Source organism: Pholis gunnellus (genome assembly GCF_910591455.1).
Source record: "Pholis gunnellus genome assembly, chromosome: 2".
NCBI lineage: Eukaryota > Metazoa > Chordata > Actinopteri > Perciformes > Pholidae > Pholis > Pholis gunnellus.
This window is the reverse complement of record NC_136536.1, coordinates 22,047,471-22,064,608: the sequence shown is the minus strand read 5'-3', so window position 1 is coordinate 22,064,608 and position 17,138 is coordinate 22,047,471. Positions and strand designations below refer to the sequence as shown.

Sequence of the window (17,138 nt, the reverse complement as noted above, 5' to 3'; positions counted from 1 at the left end):
TAAGATAAATGGCAGACATCAAGGAGGCTCTGTTAATAACTAATGATAAAGGGATGCATTATGCAACATCTCAAACTAACATCTCCGTGGCTGACGTGCATTTTTCCCAGATTCATTCTGCAGAGACAGCTAAAATGTTAATGCAGCTACACTTCGAAAGGAAACAACAGCCATCAGAAAAATACTTTTGGTGCCCAGTGTAGAAAGAAACGCAGAATAAGAGTGCAATTCATGTCTCATTTGCAGCTCACAGGTCAGAGCTCATGAGCAACGTCTGAAGGCGGCAGTAGCTCTGCCAAGTCACAAAATCAACACGAGACAAGATCCGGCTGTCAAGTAAATAATGCTGCAATGTAACACTGATTGAATGATGAAATGCATCACCGGGGCAACTACCACACAAATACACTTGTTATTTCACATTTTATTGTCTTGCATTAAGATTCAATTGTTTAAGATTTGCTGTGAAAAAAACGAATGTGGAAACTTTTTCCGAGTGGAAGTCGTATTTGAGAGAGTTTAATCGGACTTCACGCCCTCCTTGATGCGGTTGAGCTCGTAGCACAGGGTCTCGTGGCGGTATGCCATGCGGATCTGGGCCACATTGGTCTTACGGATGTCGTTGCCCGCTGGGCCCTCCTTGAGGTAGTCGTCACCCAGGTAGTGGCTCTTCTCCTGGAACACAGAAAAAAACCCACAAGCATGTTTTGGTGCGAGCATAAAATCGCCTATATGTGGAACATGATGCTTAAATCTCTTTGATTTAAAAACAGCTTGTGCGGTGAAAAGATAGAGGATTTGACATGAAGATTTTGAGTGCAGAAACACGTCTTCAAGCACTATTTTGCACCGACAATGTTTGCCAAAGTAAAAAAGAAAGACGCGTCTTACAAGCCATTTGTTCAATGTCTTGAAAAAACAAAAAGTCAACAAAGCATCACCACATTTAATGGATCACCAATGCAGTGTGTGTTACCTCATGAGACATGGCGCTCTGCAGAACACTGCTCCTGGAGATCTCACACATGTCGCAGGTACTGAGCTTGAAGACCTGGGCTGCGATGGCGTACTCTTCCATCAGGGGTTCCTGTGGACATAAAGGCCAAGATTTACACTTTGATATTTGGATCACATAGACACAGCTATAGCTCATCCCGTGAACTGTGGAAGGCAGCAATTACCAGAGGTAACTGCGTACATGCCATTCACATTGTTAAACCACTATCTGCGTGTTCTATATGGCACAATGCTCACAATGCATGTCCATTTGATTGTTCTACTTCATTTCCGTTTGTGTGTGCAGCACATTACTTTTTGTGTACAATCAGAATGCAAAAACTGAAACGCATTCATCTGTAGACCTAATACAATGCTCATTATACGCAGCACAGCATGCGACATTGTCTGCGCCCTCCTTGTGCTCGGACCTTAGTGTAGTGGAACTGCATGGGGTCGTCGGTGGACAGAGAGACCACCAGGCCTTTCTGGTGGAACTCCAGCAGCGGGTTCTTGGCGTATTCCAGGAACAGGCTGTTGTTGCTGAGAGGGGACATGGCGATGGGGATCTGGGTCAGGAAGTACAGGTACTGCAGCACAGGACTCTGTGGGGGGGGGGGATATGATCAGGTTTTTAGAAGATAAAGCAAGCAGAATGATCATAAATGAATGCAGATATCCCCTTTCAAACTTGCTCTTTTAAGAAGACTTGAAATCAGACAGTTAAAGGTTGTTGCCGTAACAGCAATTAATACAGATAAGGCATGGAGGGCAGTGCAGCGTATCAAAGGTCTCAGGATAACACACACTTAGATCCAGATTTCAAACATTGAGCCCTAAAAGGGTATTTCTTTCCTCTGGGACCAGTGTGAGAGTGGGGTCTTTTTGCCCTTTAATCAGACAGGAATAAACTACACATCTAGAAAGGACATCTTTTGGTACTTTCAGATAAAAGATTATATCAAGAAAAAATTATGTTTTTTTTAATTGGAGTTATAATGCCTCCGGTGTACTATTTTGCATGCAGGAAATGGGCCAGAAATTGAAGAGGGAACTGGGGTGCAGAAGTGTTAGAAGATTATTGGAACAATACAATAAAGTCACGAGTAAGTCTGATAATGCTCTGTGTAAAATCTAGAACATGTTGGGAACTGAGCTCAAATTCAATCCAGTGTCCTCCTTCCTAGCATGCACATCACCAACGTACAGCACAGAAGACATTCTGTGGAAGGAAAAATGTATAACATCAATGGATCTCCTGTCTCTGCTTGGTATGACGACACTAATAATGGAACACAATCGACTTCCTGACTTGTCTGATGCTTTTTTTGATAAATGAGAAACACCCTTTCTAGAATATATTGTTGTGAATGTATCTGCCATTTTACAAGGTTTTTTAGTTTGAAGTAAGTTGCCACTGCATCACCAGGTGTGCTTGTGCAGTAGCTCTCCTGTAGGCTATAGTATAGCGCAATACCTAGAACCCTTGTGGTTCCTTTGCAGAGCTGAAGTCTAGAACTGGTGCCCGATCATTGTGTGAGTGATGTATGAGTGCTGCTGAATTTAAGTGCTGATTCACGGCCGTTGAAGAGAGCACTGACCTTCTTGAGGTTGAGGCCGTGAGAGATGTTGTCAGCCGTCATGAAGGCAGCCAGCAGATGGGTGATGGCACCGGCCTCGCCGCAGTGAGGCCTGAACGTGAACGTGTTCATGCCTCTCTCTCTGGAAAGCAGACAGTAAACAAAGATTAAACTATGGACACGTGTTCTCAGAGGAACTTGTTTTCCTGTTATCGTCAAGCACTGAGGAGAAGATGAGACATATAAAACAATGAGGGGAAAGTCCAAGAGATATGAACACAAAATGGCAGGAATCTGTCATTAAAAAAAACTGAAAGCATTAAATAGTTCTTAGTGCGCTACTGGCTCACACTAAAAAAGACAAAACTGTGTCAACGGAGACAAAGCTACTGACCTGCGGAGCTGGTTGAGCACAGTGATGTTGGCATACATGTAGTAGATGTAGTAGGTGTAGGAGGGGTTTTTGACGATGTCCCACTCCTCTGGTTTGGGGCTCTTGATGGAGAACATGTGACCACTGTGCTTGGACTCATCGTCCACGCTGTCGAAACCTGTCACCTACACACCAGGTGGCAAAAAGGTTGATTACACAGGTAACAGATAGGATTTTGTTATCTCGTTGTGTCTGAGCCGTTATGATCATCCCAGAGTTATGAACGCAATCATGCAATGTGTGAGTGAGTGCGGACCCCCGTGTCGGTCCACGGTTGATCTCGCATTCTGCTGCAGCAAACTGCTTAATATTTTGGGTGTCCAGTTGTGGCTGCATGCTCAAGGACCTTTCTCAAAACTCCTTTTATTACCCGTTTTACACTTGCCATTGCTCTTAACCAGCCCAAGGCCAGTAGGGGGGCCACCGGTGATGACACAGCAGAGTGGCTATCCAACCCCCAATCCGCTACTCTGCGCCCACAGTGAGGGGATAACAGTGTGCGGTGTGTTTGGCTAACAGCTAACAGAACAACGAGTTCACACACTGATATACCTCTCCGCAACCAAACGGCTGCTAAGCAGGCAGAGAGCTTGGCGAGTTTCATTTGTTTGTTTGTGAGGATTGTGCGACGTGCCTTATCTGCACTCTACTGAGGGCACCTTTGCAGTTGTGACTTTTTCTGACTCACGTGCTGGAGGAAGATGCTGAGGTCTGGGTTGGACTTTGGGTCGATGGTGGCCTGGAACACTGGAAGGAAAATGTTCTCCAGCATCTTGCCAAAGTGGGGCACAAAGTCCCTGGCTCTGAAGATGTCACTAAGATAGAAGAGGGGGGAAAAACCATTTAAATATGAATTCTGGCCATCTTTCAAACCCTTTGAGCCTTTTTTTTCAAGCTCACATGGTATTAAAAATTAATGTCATATCCTAGGCAAATTAGAATCCACGATTTATCCACAAGGATACATTATTCTCACAGTTTGCATAAAGAAAGAATCAAGATATGAAAACCTACTAGATCCTGGGTATTTGAATCATCCATTTGAGGTTTGGGGAGAAGACTCTGTGCTTGACGAACCAGCTGGAGAGCTTGCTCCACTCGGCGGGGTTGCAGCCGTAGATTGACAGACGAGGCTCAGCGTACTGGTACTTGGCGTCCTCCAGGTCAGTGGCTACTTCCTGGTTTACACAAAGGTCAAACGGACAGAAATATGGATTATTTCATAATTAAAACCTATTTTTTTAAAGAACTGTTCTTCTGTGATGTTTCTTATCCCTTCTTTGCACACAGAAACTGACCTTGATGATGGTGGCAAAGTACTCTCCCCCGATGTGGTTCTCCGTCTTCATGTACAGGTCACGCAGCTCACTGGCTCCTACAGGGTTGTACTTGGCGTTGAACTTATCGAAACGCTGGAAGGTTTGTCTTCCCTTCAGAGAAACAACAAAGAGACAAGAAAACAGATTTAGATCACGGAAGGTTGACTAAAGGGATGGGAACAATAGATTGATCTATTCATAATGCAAATTTTGCAATAGTAGCAGTTTTTGAAAAAGAACATTTGGATGTTTACTTTAAGTAGTTATCCAAATAGAGTGAATAAGGAAATACAATTCTTAGTGTGTGTTTAGTTTAGTGTAATGTTTAAATTGTGCCTTTTTGAAGCAATACATGTATTATATTGTCTCCCACTATGTATACAATCCTTTCATTTGAACAAATTGCAACAAAATAACTGTGATTCTTAAAAATGAAACCATGTTCTCAGCTAATTTTCGATATCTTAAAAACTTCTCATTAGGTTTACTCAAGAAGAAAATCAATACTGTTAAATACTTAGATGCTTTCTAACACATGCAGTCAGAGAACTGCAATAAAAAAAGACAATTCCTCATGTTTCCTTAACATGGTCATTCCATTTTTTAGCTTTTCACATCTAAAGCCACCAATGTTCCAACAAGTGTGTGACGTACAGCGTGGACATCCAGGGAGTCCACAGTGAGGTCATAAGGATGCAGGTGAAGGGACTGGAAGAGCTCCTTCATGGTGACATCCCTCCCTTGGATTTTGTGCACGATGCGGTCAGCGTCCACGCGGTAAGACCTCTTGATGAAGCGCAGCAGGTGCTTCTGGTTCATGCAGGCGGCGGCGTGGATGTGAGTGTCCACCTGGAGAGGCAGGGAGATGATAAGGGTGTGGATCACTGAGGTTTGGGGTTTCATGTGGTGTGTAATTACTCTGCTTGGTAACAAGAGGGAGCTAAAGACACACACACACTCACACGAGGTGAATGGCAGACGTAAAGCGGGGACGACAACAAATTAAGTGGGATTTTAATCAAAATATAAAGAATCTCCTCATTTATGTAAACTTGAATACATTTGAAATGATACAGATGACAACCCCAATTTTTAGACACTTGAATTATTGATTTCAATGCTTTCTGTATGAACGTAAAGTGTGTTTTGTGTGTCACAAATAAACACAAGTCAATTTAAAGATGTTGAGATCAGTCAGTGGGGGAAGAATGCAATGATTCCACCTCATTTTACAGTCTCCCCTCATATAAAACCCAGACTTTGTGGGCACTTCACAAAGTACAGGTATATTTGTTCCACGTTATTTGTCCTGCTTTTATGTTTTAAAGCTAAATTAGAAGAAGTGTGCACGCTAAAGGCTTTTCAGGGCTACCTTCCTGCAGTTGTAGAAGTCCCTGTGGGGGTTCAGCTTCAGCTCCTTCATCTCCTCCATCTCATTCAGCATCTCATGCACATTGAACTTGGACGTGAGGAACTTCAGACGACGGTGAGTGTACGTCTTCCTGCGAAACAAAAGAGAAGCAGTTTAACTCATGAACTGCACTGTTAGGGGTTGCCAAACAGCAGATTGACGGATTTCATGTTTAATTCAAGTGTGAAAAATGAAAATGTTGATTTGAAGCTTATTGTTATTGTATGTTATTTTGTTGGGAACCTGTCTTGCGCCCTGTGCGGATCCCCACAACCACACACTGAGAACTTGTGATGAATTACAGTCGCTAAACCCTGGGGGTCATCTACAACATGACATCACTTTTAAAGACCTGAGGAAGCCATAGAGAAAACCGAGATTTTTTTATTCTAAAGTTCAAACCACAGCAATCAACATCATTTCAAAGGACTCACGTCGGGCCCTGTGCAATGAGAGCAATGAGGAAGTTCATGTCGTCGATGAAGGTGGGGTAGTCGGGGCAGGGCAGGTCTTTGGGCTGATGTTGGTCTGCGGCTGCGGCGTCGTTGTACACATAGATGACGCCGTCCTTCATGCGAGCAACATATCCCAGATCCTTTTTCAGGTTCTTGGTGTCAAAGGGGTCTTCCCCTTCCTTTGGAGGCGCTGTGAAGACTGATGGACGGACGTAAATGCAATTCAATCGACTGGTACAGAAAACGTCTCACACGAGCTGCCTCCACTCCTTCTCTCTCCTCACCTGGCTGCACCTGATCTTCGATTTTGAAGGTCTCCCCCTCGATGTCCCGCAGGTACTCGGAGGTCGTCCGTGGGTAGCGCTGGTAGGCCAGCCTCATGTACTTCTCCCTGATGGTCAAGGCGCGGTATAGACCCTTGCAGGACACTTCAAAGTCGTCCATGGTCACCTGATTGGCAGATGCAAGAGACGTTACAGATTTTACAGTTACTAATAAAATAAATATAATTGTAGCCTTTATAATGACATGTGGCTATGTCAACATCTGAAGCATTCCTTTAGAAAACAAGATGAACCGTTAGCTATCCACTCATGCTAAAACTAAATGTCACTAAAGATTTTATATTTGTTTGATGGGAGGCGAGGACTTGATTGATAAATTGATTTGAAAATATGCTTTAAGCTGCTAAAGTCAACAGTTTCCTTTGCAAAACATTGTCCCTATTTGGCAGGGTTTTTTTTCTGACATGCTGCATTTGCTCTTTGTGATATTACGCAATATGTTCTACAGTCAGCGTATATACTTTATACTTCACGACCATGAGGTTTTGAGTAGGCTTAAGCAGAAATATCAATGAGTTCCAAAGTGTTTCAATCCCTGTAAATGTTAAACCCACAGTCGTGAGAGCTGCTCTCAGCTGAGCTCCATTCATGGGCCTCTGCTGGTGAAGCCACTGACCCACAGACACATATAGTCAGTGAAATCAAAGTCTGCACCCATGTCAACTTGACCCAAGTCTAGTTTAGCTTCCTTTTGCAGCATGCAGTAAATAAAGGGGTAGAGACTTCAACTACTACTGCTATTACACTGTAAAAGATCATACGGGACTTCACTGAAATCAATTAATATTTTAAGTGAACGTGTAATCAACCATTTAATACATGTATTTCAAAAAAAGAATTCCTTTAAGTCAAATTTTTTGTTAGATTTGAAATTATTATGGAATGAATGTTTGCCTGACTGTTCACTAAACTGACCGAATTAAGTTTCTAAAGGTAGTGGTTAGCATATTAGCAAACAAAGGTTTATACATGTAAAGTCGCATTCACTGGTAATAATGAAATGCATCCCACACATTTAATAACGTTTTTCCCCTTCAGTCAAGGGAATGTAATAAGGAGAATAATAAAAACAAATACTGAAGTTTACTTTTTTAGGCAAAAATGGAGGGAACTTTTTTTAAGTTGAACCAGCTCATTTTTGGACTTCCGAGTCTCGAGGTCAATGGCTTTTTGTTAGATGCCTGAAATAAGGTCTGTAGTTAACGCAAGCTTTATTTTTAATAGTATTTTATAGGAACACAGCAACTGTTCGCTTAATGATCCATGTTCCATTTTTTCCCCCATTTTTTTCTCGTTGTCACCCCTTGAACATAACACAACAGTAAGGACTAACCTCTGGGTTGTTCCTAACAAAACCCCTCACGTTACCTCATCCCTGCATCACTCTATGAGTTTGATGCTACTTACTAGTGAATTTACATCAAGGATTATTCTTCCCGAGTTAAGGAAGGTGGGTGTTCTAAAAATATGAAGGCAAACAAAAGTACTTCACCCGTGAATTTGAAAGGGATCAAATTAAAATAAACAGTACCCCAGAGGCGTAGTCTCCGATGATGGCCACTCTCTGGAAGTGCGGCACTTCCAGGTAGGTGGGCGTGTCCACCTCCGCTGACACTACAGAGGCAGCAGCAGCCGCGTGGGAAGCGACCACAGGCATGGCGATGGTGCAGGAGCGCTGGTGTCTCTTGCTGTGGATAAGGAGAGGTGAGGTTAAGTGGTTTGCCATTAAGACTAAATGCAAATGTGAAACCTCCAAATATTGTATTTCCTCACCGTGTATTGACATGATTTTGCTGCGCCACAAGCACAAACTGACAACACGTAATCTCCCGCCTCACCGTTTCTCAGCATCGTCCTCAGTGTGCAGATGGTGGGCCATCTCTTGGTGCATGATGGGACAGTCCTCAGCCACATCAAACATAGAGATCTCATCGCGGACGTCCTCGGCTTTGGTCTCCGACGCAAAGACCTGCTCCGCAAAGGCCCGCATTTTGTCATCGGTCTCTGTCGGGCACAGCAATGGTTCGTTGTGTTAATAACAGAGCTCGGCATTCTGCTCCCGTCACACCATGCAGCCACAAACACAACTTCTTGACCGCTAATCTATGCGGCGTGAACATGACTTGCAGATGAATGTAGATTCATGATGAATGAATGGTGCACACAACATCTTACATCTATGACGTAAAAGGGCACGTACATTATCCAGCCAGATGTTTGCAGACTCATGCGTTGTGCACATGACCAGAGACTGACTCATTCAAAGTCTGACCTCCAGTTTGGTCCCATGCACATAGAGGAGCACTGGCACACGCTGTCGGCTCGACTCGCACGGACACAAGATGGTTCAGCCTTTTTAAATGTACGTTTCTAACTCCAGATCATCTCTCACTGCATATGTAGATTGTTGTTATTTTGTCAAATAACAACAAGTTCTCCAACAAGCGTTCAAGTCTCAAAAGCAACGCAATGACAATACACAGCATGAGTGGCATTACCTGATGCCCATCAGTCTGTAGATCAAACTATACTTCTTACATGCACTTTCTAGCCAAGAGACAAGAGCCAAGGCGTTACATCTCCGGTATGGCACATATGACGAAAGGAACTTGGGGTTCCACGTCTCACTCTCCATACTTACTATGTTGACCTGGTTGTGCCCAGCAAGAAAGTAGAGCCGCCCGAAGTAAAACCCAAAAAAGATAGTGTTAGAAAAGAGTTGGTTAGAAAGGTGATGTGCAAACCAAAACAATGACTGTGTTAAAGTATATCAGTAACAAAAAGTTTGCCGTAGTTACGAATACATAACATTTTAGGCAGAGAGACCTAATATATATCGGTTATAACCAAAATATAGAGATAATATATATATTAAGACACATGCAAGAGCAAATGCTGAGGATATGAGCAATGGAATGAGACATTGGGACACTTTATGGTAAATGGAGAAGTGGGATTAGGGTAACATACAGTTTGAGGAGGACACATGACTGTTAAATTCAGTTACTTTTGAAGGAACAGCAGCTGTACACAGCAGTGGGAACTGCATCTTCAGGACACATGCAGAGAGGATTCGGCGGTCTCCGCGCTCCCGGGGGAGCGACACCTTTTGATACCAATGTGCAGGATTCCATTCCTGCACCGCTATCATTTCTGAACATCTCGTCATGCACGTGAAGATGCGGTTTTACGTTGGTTCAAGCAAGTCCGAAGGTCAATTAAGTCTCGTTTGTGCGCTGCTTTGTGAACCGATAAGCATTCCCGTGGTGGAAGGAGTCGCTGAGCTACCTGGGAAAAGTAATTTATTGATATAGCTGTTCACATTCACTTAGGTCTTCATTGGTGCTGCTCTGTTTGCAAAGCCTCAAATTCAAATGCATTATAATGAACCAGATATGGAATGTGAACAATAGATTAATAAATGGTGTCCATTTCCACCGTACGGCATTGTTTTCCATTTCGTATAGAATAGACATTCATTTACCAAGATCCGCGCTTTGGAGAAAGAATCGTTGGTGATGTGACCGTCTCACATCCGTAAGGTAAACCATGCATTCTGAAATGCTTCTCATCTTCCCTGAACTCCATATGAAGTTTCTTAGCTCCATACTCGCTTCCTCCCTCTGCTGAATAAGCAAAAAGTCTCAGGCAGGGTGGGACGGTCCAGGTTAGAGGGAAACAAAACCAAGTGTGATTATGAAGTCAGTGAGCTACAGAAAAACAAACTTGTTGTATGTTTTCTTTGGGACGATACCTTTAATAGAAAATAGTCCACAGTGAGTTATGTTGATTATCTATGTTGCTGAGTTTTGTGTGATTTTGGTAAACTGGCCCTTTAAGACTCATCGTTGACCGTTCATTTGCTGTCCGGCAGATCGTAAAAAACGGTGTGAAATCCCAGCCGTCACGTCAGATTATGCTTTCAAATCGAGCACAGTCTGCACCAACACCTGCCAAATCATTACAACCACCAAGCTCTTCAAACAGTCGATGGTTCGAACATTTGGTGGTGGTTCTAACGGCATAATGTGTCATTATACTTGCCAGATGCCCAGAGCCTGGTGGAGGTTAGCCTATATTTAGCAGCTATTACAACAGCATTTAAAATAGTAGTAATGTAGTAATGAAAGAGATTTTCATACTGGCGATGAACTAAAAGAAGGGACACTAAAAACTGAAACACAAATTAAGAATGACCTGATCTCCTGTCACACTTGAAGTCAGAGAATCAGCTGGCAAATCACATCCATAAGACACCCTCTCTTGTAATTTTAACATCTGATAATCACTTACTCCCTATACACTCTGCTCTGATATACAACCGGATTTCATGATATGAATTTAAATTGTTTGCAATTGAGCTCAAGAAATGTATTTTGACGTTGGAATCACACAAATCACAAAGATAAAACACATTTAAAAGAATAATCACCTTGTGATCACTGTTTACTATCCAATATGGACTTCATGTTGGAACTATATGCATTTTAACCCCAATGAGCCCGTCATTAAAGCTGTCAGTGCCATCAATTAAAGAGACAATGTAACACTGGCAAACATTTGGGAATGTACTGCCTAAACAGCTGTTGATATTAGACAGTAAGAGGTGTGAACCCTGTAATATGCATTCAAGGCATATTTGCGAAGTCTTTGGCGTTCTCGCTTCCATTCTTTCCATACATCTCAACGATTGTGTTGCGTTGTGACAGAAAGGTCAAGTTCTTTGTTTCATGTGTTGTCCAAAAACGTTCCATGGAAAAGCGTAACAAAAATGAAAATGATTACACTTTAAGTGAAGGCTTCCACAGTTCGTTTTTATAGTCATGTGTCAACGTGAAATATTGAAAACACTATAGATGAGAGTGCATGTTCAACCCCAGAGTCCTTCTGCCCATACCTACCTGGCACTAAGACTTTCGGCATGGTGACGCTGTCCTGGTGAGACGCTCCCTGAGGACTGGTAAAGGGTGGGCAGCTACTGGACCACTGTAGAAGGGAAGTGTGAAGCCCTGTGCTTGGTCTGTGGAATATTAAGCTCTTTCTGCCCCTCACGTGGAACCTGCTATGGCCACACGGGACACGCCAGGACGTAACGGAGGGGGAACTCATATGTGTTTCTATTTTTAAAGTTGTGTATGTGCAGACGGGACTCCCTGACGGACACAGTGTGGAGACAAAGAGACGGGTACGGTGGGGGACATGTATTATATAACACCCTGCGTGGGGCACAAGTGGCTCTGCACATGTCGGGTGTTTTTTTTAGACGGGTGCTCATGTGTTGACACACCTTTCAATCCACTGAAAATGCAAAAGGTTGACCAAATTGTTACTGTGGGTTGAAAACTTCCAAGTTTTCAGGAAATAAGGGGAAAAAAACTATTGTTTTGAAAAGTTTTGAAATTATTGACAGGTCATTTTTAATACTCTGTTGATTTAGCAACAATTAGCATTTGAGCACAAGGGAAATGGGCTCTCACCCCATGGTGACTTTGGTCCATTTGAAAACATGCAAATCCCTTAACATGTGATCCTTGCACCTCACATTAGTGATTTAATAAGGTCCGAGTCGCGTTATATTGTTGTTACTTTCCATTAAACCTCTAAATAAGAAGGGGATTAGATCCTTTAGAATAGTATTGAGTTAGTCTTTTGACATATTTCTTGACCAGTGAGGAAAATCAAGGCTTGTTCTAACAATTTTACTTGAAGTGCATTTTTTATAGCAACGATAAGATTGGAAGATTTGTAGAATTCATGCATGGTAGGTCTAATTCTTTTCAGCCTTACAGACCAGAGACTATTTTACTATCTAGTTCCCATATGCCATAGCTGCTCTGTGCTTTGAGCTACATGCTAACGTCAGCATGCTAACATGCTGGTGGTAATCAGGTAATAATGCTTACCTTTTTAACCATCTTAGTTTAGCCTGTTAGCATGCTAACGTCAGGTTTGCGGGTATTCGGTCATCCATCCAGAACATGTTTGACCAGTTGATAACACCAGAGGAAAAGTTAGGGATCACCAATGTCAGTAGGATTTATCTTCATGGGACGACACATTTCATTTTCCATGGCAATCCATCCAATAGTTAATGAGATATTTCAGTCCGGAGCAAAGTGGTAGACCAACCGAAATTGCCACCCCATGTTGTTAGCATGACTAGTGGTAATTGTGGTGTGGTAATATCCACCAGGCCTTGTAGACAGATGGAGGTGACGCCCTTACAAATAAACTTAGTATCAATCTCTTATTGTAATCACTGCTGAAAGCAACTTTTCTATAATTTGAAAAAATATACAAATCAAATTACTCGATTTTCCAACTGATAACAAGGCTGAGCCAACGTTAACAAACTCAAATATTCAGTGTTGGTTGGTCTATATCATATCTAGCCATGTAGAAGGTTTTAGCTTTATTTGTCATGGTTTTTATATGGCTTTGTTCTCTTCAGAGCATTGGAAATTTACATTTGAAAAATTTTAGGGAATATTCTTTCAATTTCAATTGCTGTCAAACTTTTAAAAAGTATTTTGTACTGCTTCAAGCACTTTGCCATTCACTTGTGTCACAGCTCTGCTTCTGTGTGCAGCTTGAAGACACTTAACAAGCCATCTATTTTTAGGGAATGCGATCCTAAATGTCAAGGTTCCTCTCAGAGTGCAACTAGTGAAAGAGATCAAGTTAGACATTGACAGTCAGTTGAGCCATTATAAATAAAAATAGAAGACAGGAGCTTAGGACATTTTGTAAATCATGTTTATCAGTAAAATACATTTCATAAGCATCATTTTAAATAACTTTAACATTCCAGCTAAAACTACGGTTTATGGTTTACTGGTGATTAGAACTAAACTGGTGACACAAGCATCAAGAGTTCTGAAAAATTATCTTGAATGCTTTAATCCTCATGTTTTAGCTGATGTGCTTTTCGTACAGCATGGCCTCAATAATAACAAAGAAATGGAATGAATTTCCTTTCAACAAATTGTGTTTTTTGACCATTCTTAAACTCTTTGATGGTACTCTTCCTCAGCCTTCGCCAAGTTGTCACATGAATGTGAACTTGAAGGACAAACCATCGAAGGCAAGTGCCAACAAATGCACAGGCTGCCATGAATGAACTGTTCTCAGAGGAATTTCTTTTCCGTGGTCTAGAGAGATCTGAACCTGAGAGATTATCAGCAGCTGGACGAGTGGTTGGCATGGGCAAGAGGGAGCGGGGAGTCCAAATTTCCCCGTCTCATATTACTCCTATCATCATCACCCGGGCTGTCAGACTCTACCAAATTACAACAGGTGCTCCGCTGTCCAGCTCATAGGTCCGGTTGGCCATGCACAGAGATGGGCAGTATTTCTATTACTTGTATTTGAAATACGTATTTCAAATACTTTTGAGTATTTTGTAATTTGTATTTGATAGGGTCGATTAAAAGTCGAACGTAATTTGTAACAAAATACTTCAGAGTGGAGTAATTTTGTATTTAAAATACTCAAAATACTTTCTCCACGAATCAAAAAACAGTTCACGAGTTCAGTCTTCAGATCTTCAAGTTCAACGGATTGTCTGTCAAGTTAAATATTGTATCCGAGTGTGACAGATGTCAACTAGCTTGATGTATAACTTATGTCTTTGTCTGGCTACATAGCCTATTGTATATGCATGGTGATGGTTATAATATCAAGCTAGCGATCGATGCTAACATGCTAATGACGCTAGCATGTGGTCTAGGCTAGTGCATAGCCAGTGTTTAGCAAGTTAGCTTATCAGTCGAGTAGCTAGCTATAGGAAGAGGGAGATTGGGAGCTTGTGTGTCATATGTGATAAATATGTTCTTGTTGATACAAAGCCAAAGTTTCTGGGCTGTTAAGTCCCATTAATAAAAATATATATATACATAATCAAGTTGTTGTCTTTCAATAGCTTTGCTAAGTTACACTGACATTCTGTGACTGTTCTTCCTGTTTGTGGGGTTCACCAGAGCTTTGTGTACATTGTATAAACCTGAATGCTCTGCTATACCAAATTGTGAGAAAACAGAAAATCCAGAAAAAAGTATTTCCTATATTTTAAATACAAAATACATGTATTTTGTTACATTTTATGGCACCAGTATTTTGTATTTTGTATTTTGTTGTAATCATTTATTTGGGGGTATTTTGTATTTTGTATCAAAATACATTTTGATGTATTTTTGCCCATCTCTGGCCATGCAGACAATTTCCTGTAGTTTTCACTTCTCTAATTGATTTAAAACGTCATATGATGAGCTAGGAGAAGCCGCAAAACATGCTGTGGACACCAGAAAGTAATAAATGCAAAATAACCACCTCTATTTATACATCTCCAATATGTAGTTCAAGTTGGTGTCATATGACAATGTTTTGTTTGGTATGAAATATTACTGCTGTCAGGTTAAGTGGTGACTACAGATCCTCTCTGCATGTGGGAAGACATCTGAAACCTGTTGCTCCTCCAACAGCCACACAGAGACTTCTGACATAAGAGGACGATCGCTGCAGCATTATAGACGTCTGCAAGTGTGACCTGCAGAGTTTATTCCATCTAACATCTTTTATTACATTTACATTACATTTGATTATGTGGTCAGTGAAAAGCAAAAAAAAATAAAACGGACAAAACTAGATGGGTGCACTCGCAGGTCTCCGCCAGGTGTGTTTGCAATTCCACTGCTATAATGGGGGATTGAAGGAATACAGCCCACAATTGGCTAACCCCACGTCTGGACACCAACGGGCTGTAAACCCAGTGAAGTGGTAAAACACACTACATTTCATTTAAAAAAACAAGCTGCGATGTATGCAAGCAATCTGCTCAAAGTTGTTGTACAAGAGACGTCATACAATCTTGCCAAAAACAAAAAAACTACAGCTGTCTGCTTGTGTAGCAGCGGCTGAGTTGCGAAGAGGAACTGCAGTGTGTGTATTGATAATTCTGTCAGCGGTTAGCCAATCAGATCGCACTGAACAATAAAAGCTAACGACCAGTGATGTACTCAACCAACGGGCTGTAAGGAGTTGTAGAACACACAGCAGAGATGTATACAAGCAATCAACTTGAAGTTGGTGTATAATACACTTCATACAATCTTGCCCAAAACAAAATTAAAGGTGAGGCACAGCAGCGCGTTTAGTGGTAGTTCCATTAGCGGTTAACCAAACACACCGTCCAAAACAATAAAAGTGAGCCACAGACCAGCGGCCGAGAGGCACGCAGCAGAAGTCCATACTGGTACTTCTATTAGCCAAAACCTTTTGTCCCCTCAATGTGGCCGCATGGTAGCAGATTGGGAGGCGGCGTTGCACTCAGATATGTCATCACTAGTGGCCCCTACAGGCCCCTGCCGGTTAACAGTAGTGAGTGATGAGTCAGCAGACAGTCAATGGAAGTATAAAACAGGTAATAAAAGGTGTTTTGAGAAAGTGTCAGTCACCGCAATCGCGAGAGGTTCTTGAGCATTCAACCATACTGGACACGCAAAAATATGATGCAGTTTGCTGCAGCAGAATGCGAGATTAGCCGTGGACAGACACGGAGGAGCACACTCACTACTCACGCACAAACACATGCTATCGATTGCACGCTCCTCCTGGTGGAGATAAAAAGATAAATCTCCAAAAGCGTCCGCTTTAAGTAAAATAGTCTGATATGAAATAGCCCTGATTTGAATAAATATAGTAGTACAGGGATGACGTATTTTTGTAGGCCAACCCTAGAAGTTAGCATCGCACTGGGGCCCTCCACCAAATTGCCAATGGGACGTCTCCGTTGGATTTGGATTATTGCTGAAAATCAATTCTGTGGCAAATAAAGTTTATGATACTTACATGTTTTCTTCAGCAAGATAATCTTCACAAATGAGCATCGCTTGCATGATTTTTTTAAAGTCTAACGTTGGGCTATAAACAAACTAAACCATGTGTGAGCATACCCAAACAAAAGCTGTAAAGGCGGACTTGTCAGCGCCATTTTGTTGGCGTGATGTCAATCTAGCTTGGTAACCGCCTTTTTAATGTAAAAGCTTCAAAAACCACGAGTGGGATATTTAATGACGTATTTTATATTGTAGGAAAAAAAAAAACTATTTTAAGCCTGTGTTAACCAGATCCTATTTCAGGCTTCCAACCAAAGATCCATTAATAAAACTCATCAACTTGGAGAAGAGGGAACCCGAAGTCCAAAAATGATAACTTATTCATGGTGTTTTAGGACTCATTCCTGCAGTACTTTATCACAGTTAGGAATGTGCATATGCTTGATAGTGATGGTCACTGGAGCACAGTTTACAAGTTCAGCGTGTTTACATGTTCGGTTTGGATTGTAATCACCCTTCCTGTTTGAAAGATAGAGGAACTCCCAAAGCTAAAAGCGGCAGAACACTGGAGAATGCACGTATACAGGACCTGTTCGTTTCCTTCAACGCGTTTGTTTTCTCCAACTGAACTGCACATTAAAGCGTTACAGCAGCAATCTCATTATAATAGTTTATGAAAAATAGTTTGTCCATTGGGCTTAAGTTACCTGTAAATGGTGGAGGTAGTGGTGGTGAGTTAGTGTGTGTGCGCGCGCGCGCGCGAGAAT

The 17,138-nt window shown here is 41.9% G+C and overlaps 1 protein-coding gene across 2 annotated transcripts; it reads right to left on the bottom strand.

The window, feature by feature from the left end:
- Window positions 1-406: 406 nt before the first annotated feature.
- On the bottom strand, window positions 407-11,584 carry ampd1 (adenosine monophosphate deaminase 1 (isoform M)). 2 transcript variants are annotated; one of them, XM_079176612.1, is made up of 15 exons: window positions 11,440-11,584; window positions 8,377-8,542; window positions 8,070-8,226; window positions 6,479-6,644; window positions 6,174-6,393; window positions 5,701-5,830; window positions 4,983-5,177; window positions 4,308-4,439; window positions 4,024-4,187; window positions 3,698-3,824; window positions 2,971-3,134; window positions 2,598-2,718; window positions 1,428-1,601; window positions 977-1,087; window positions 407-675 (listed from the first exon to the last, which is right to left on the bottom strand). In XM_079176612.1, exons 1-15 carry the CDS (start codon window positions 11,459-11,461, stop codon window positions 520-522), a joined length of 2,205 nt encoding a protein of 734 aa, XP_079032738.1. In that variant the 5' UTR covers window positions 11,462-11,584; the 3' UTR covers window positions 407-519. The 2 variants fall into 2 exon arrangements, with proteins under 2 accessions (XP_079032738.1, XP_079032739.1); XM_079176613.1 differs by lacking the exon at window positions 11,440-11,584 and adding an exon at window positions 9,180-9,318.
- Between the last annotated feature and the right edge of the window lie 5,554 nt (window positions 11,585-17,138).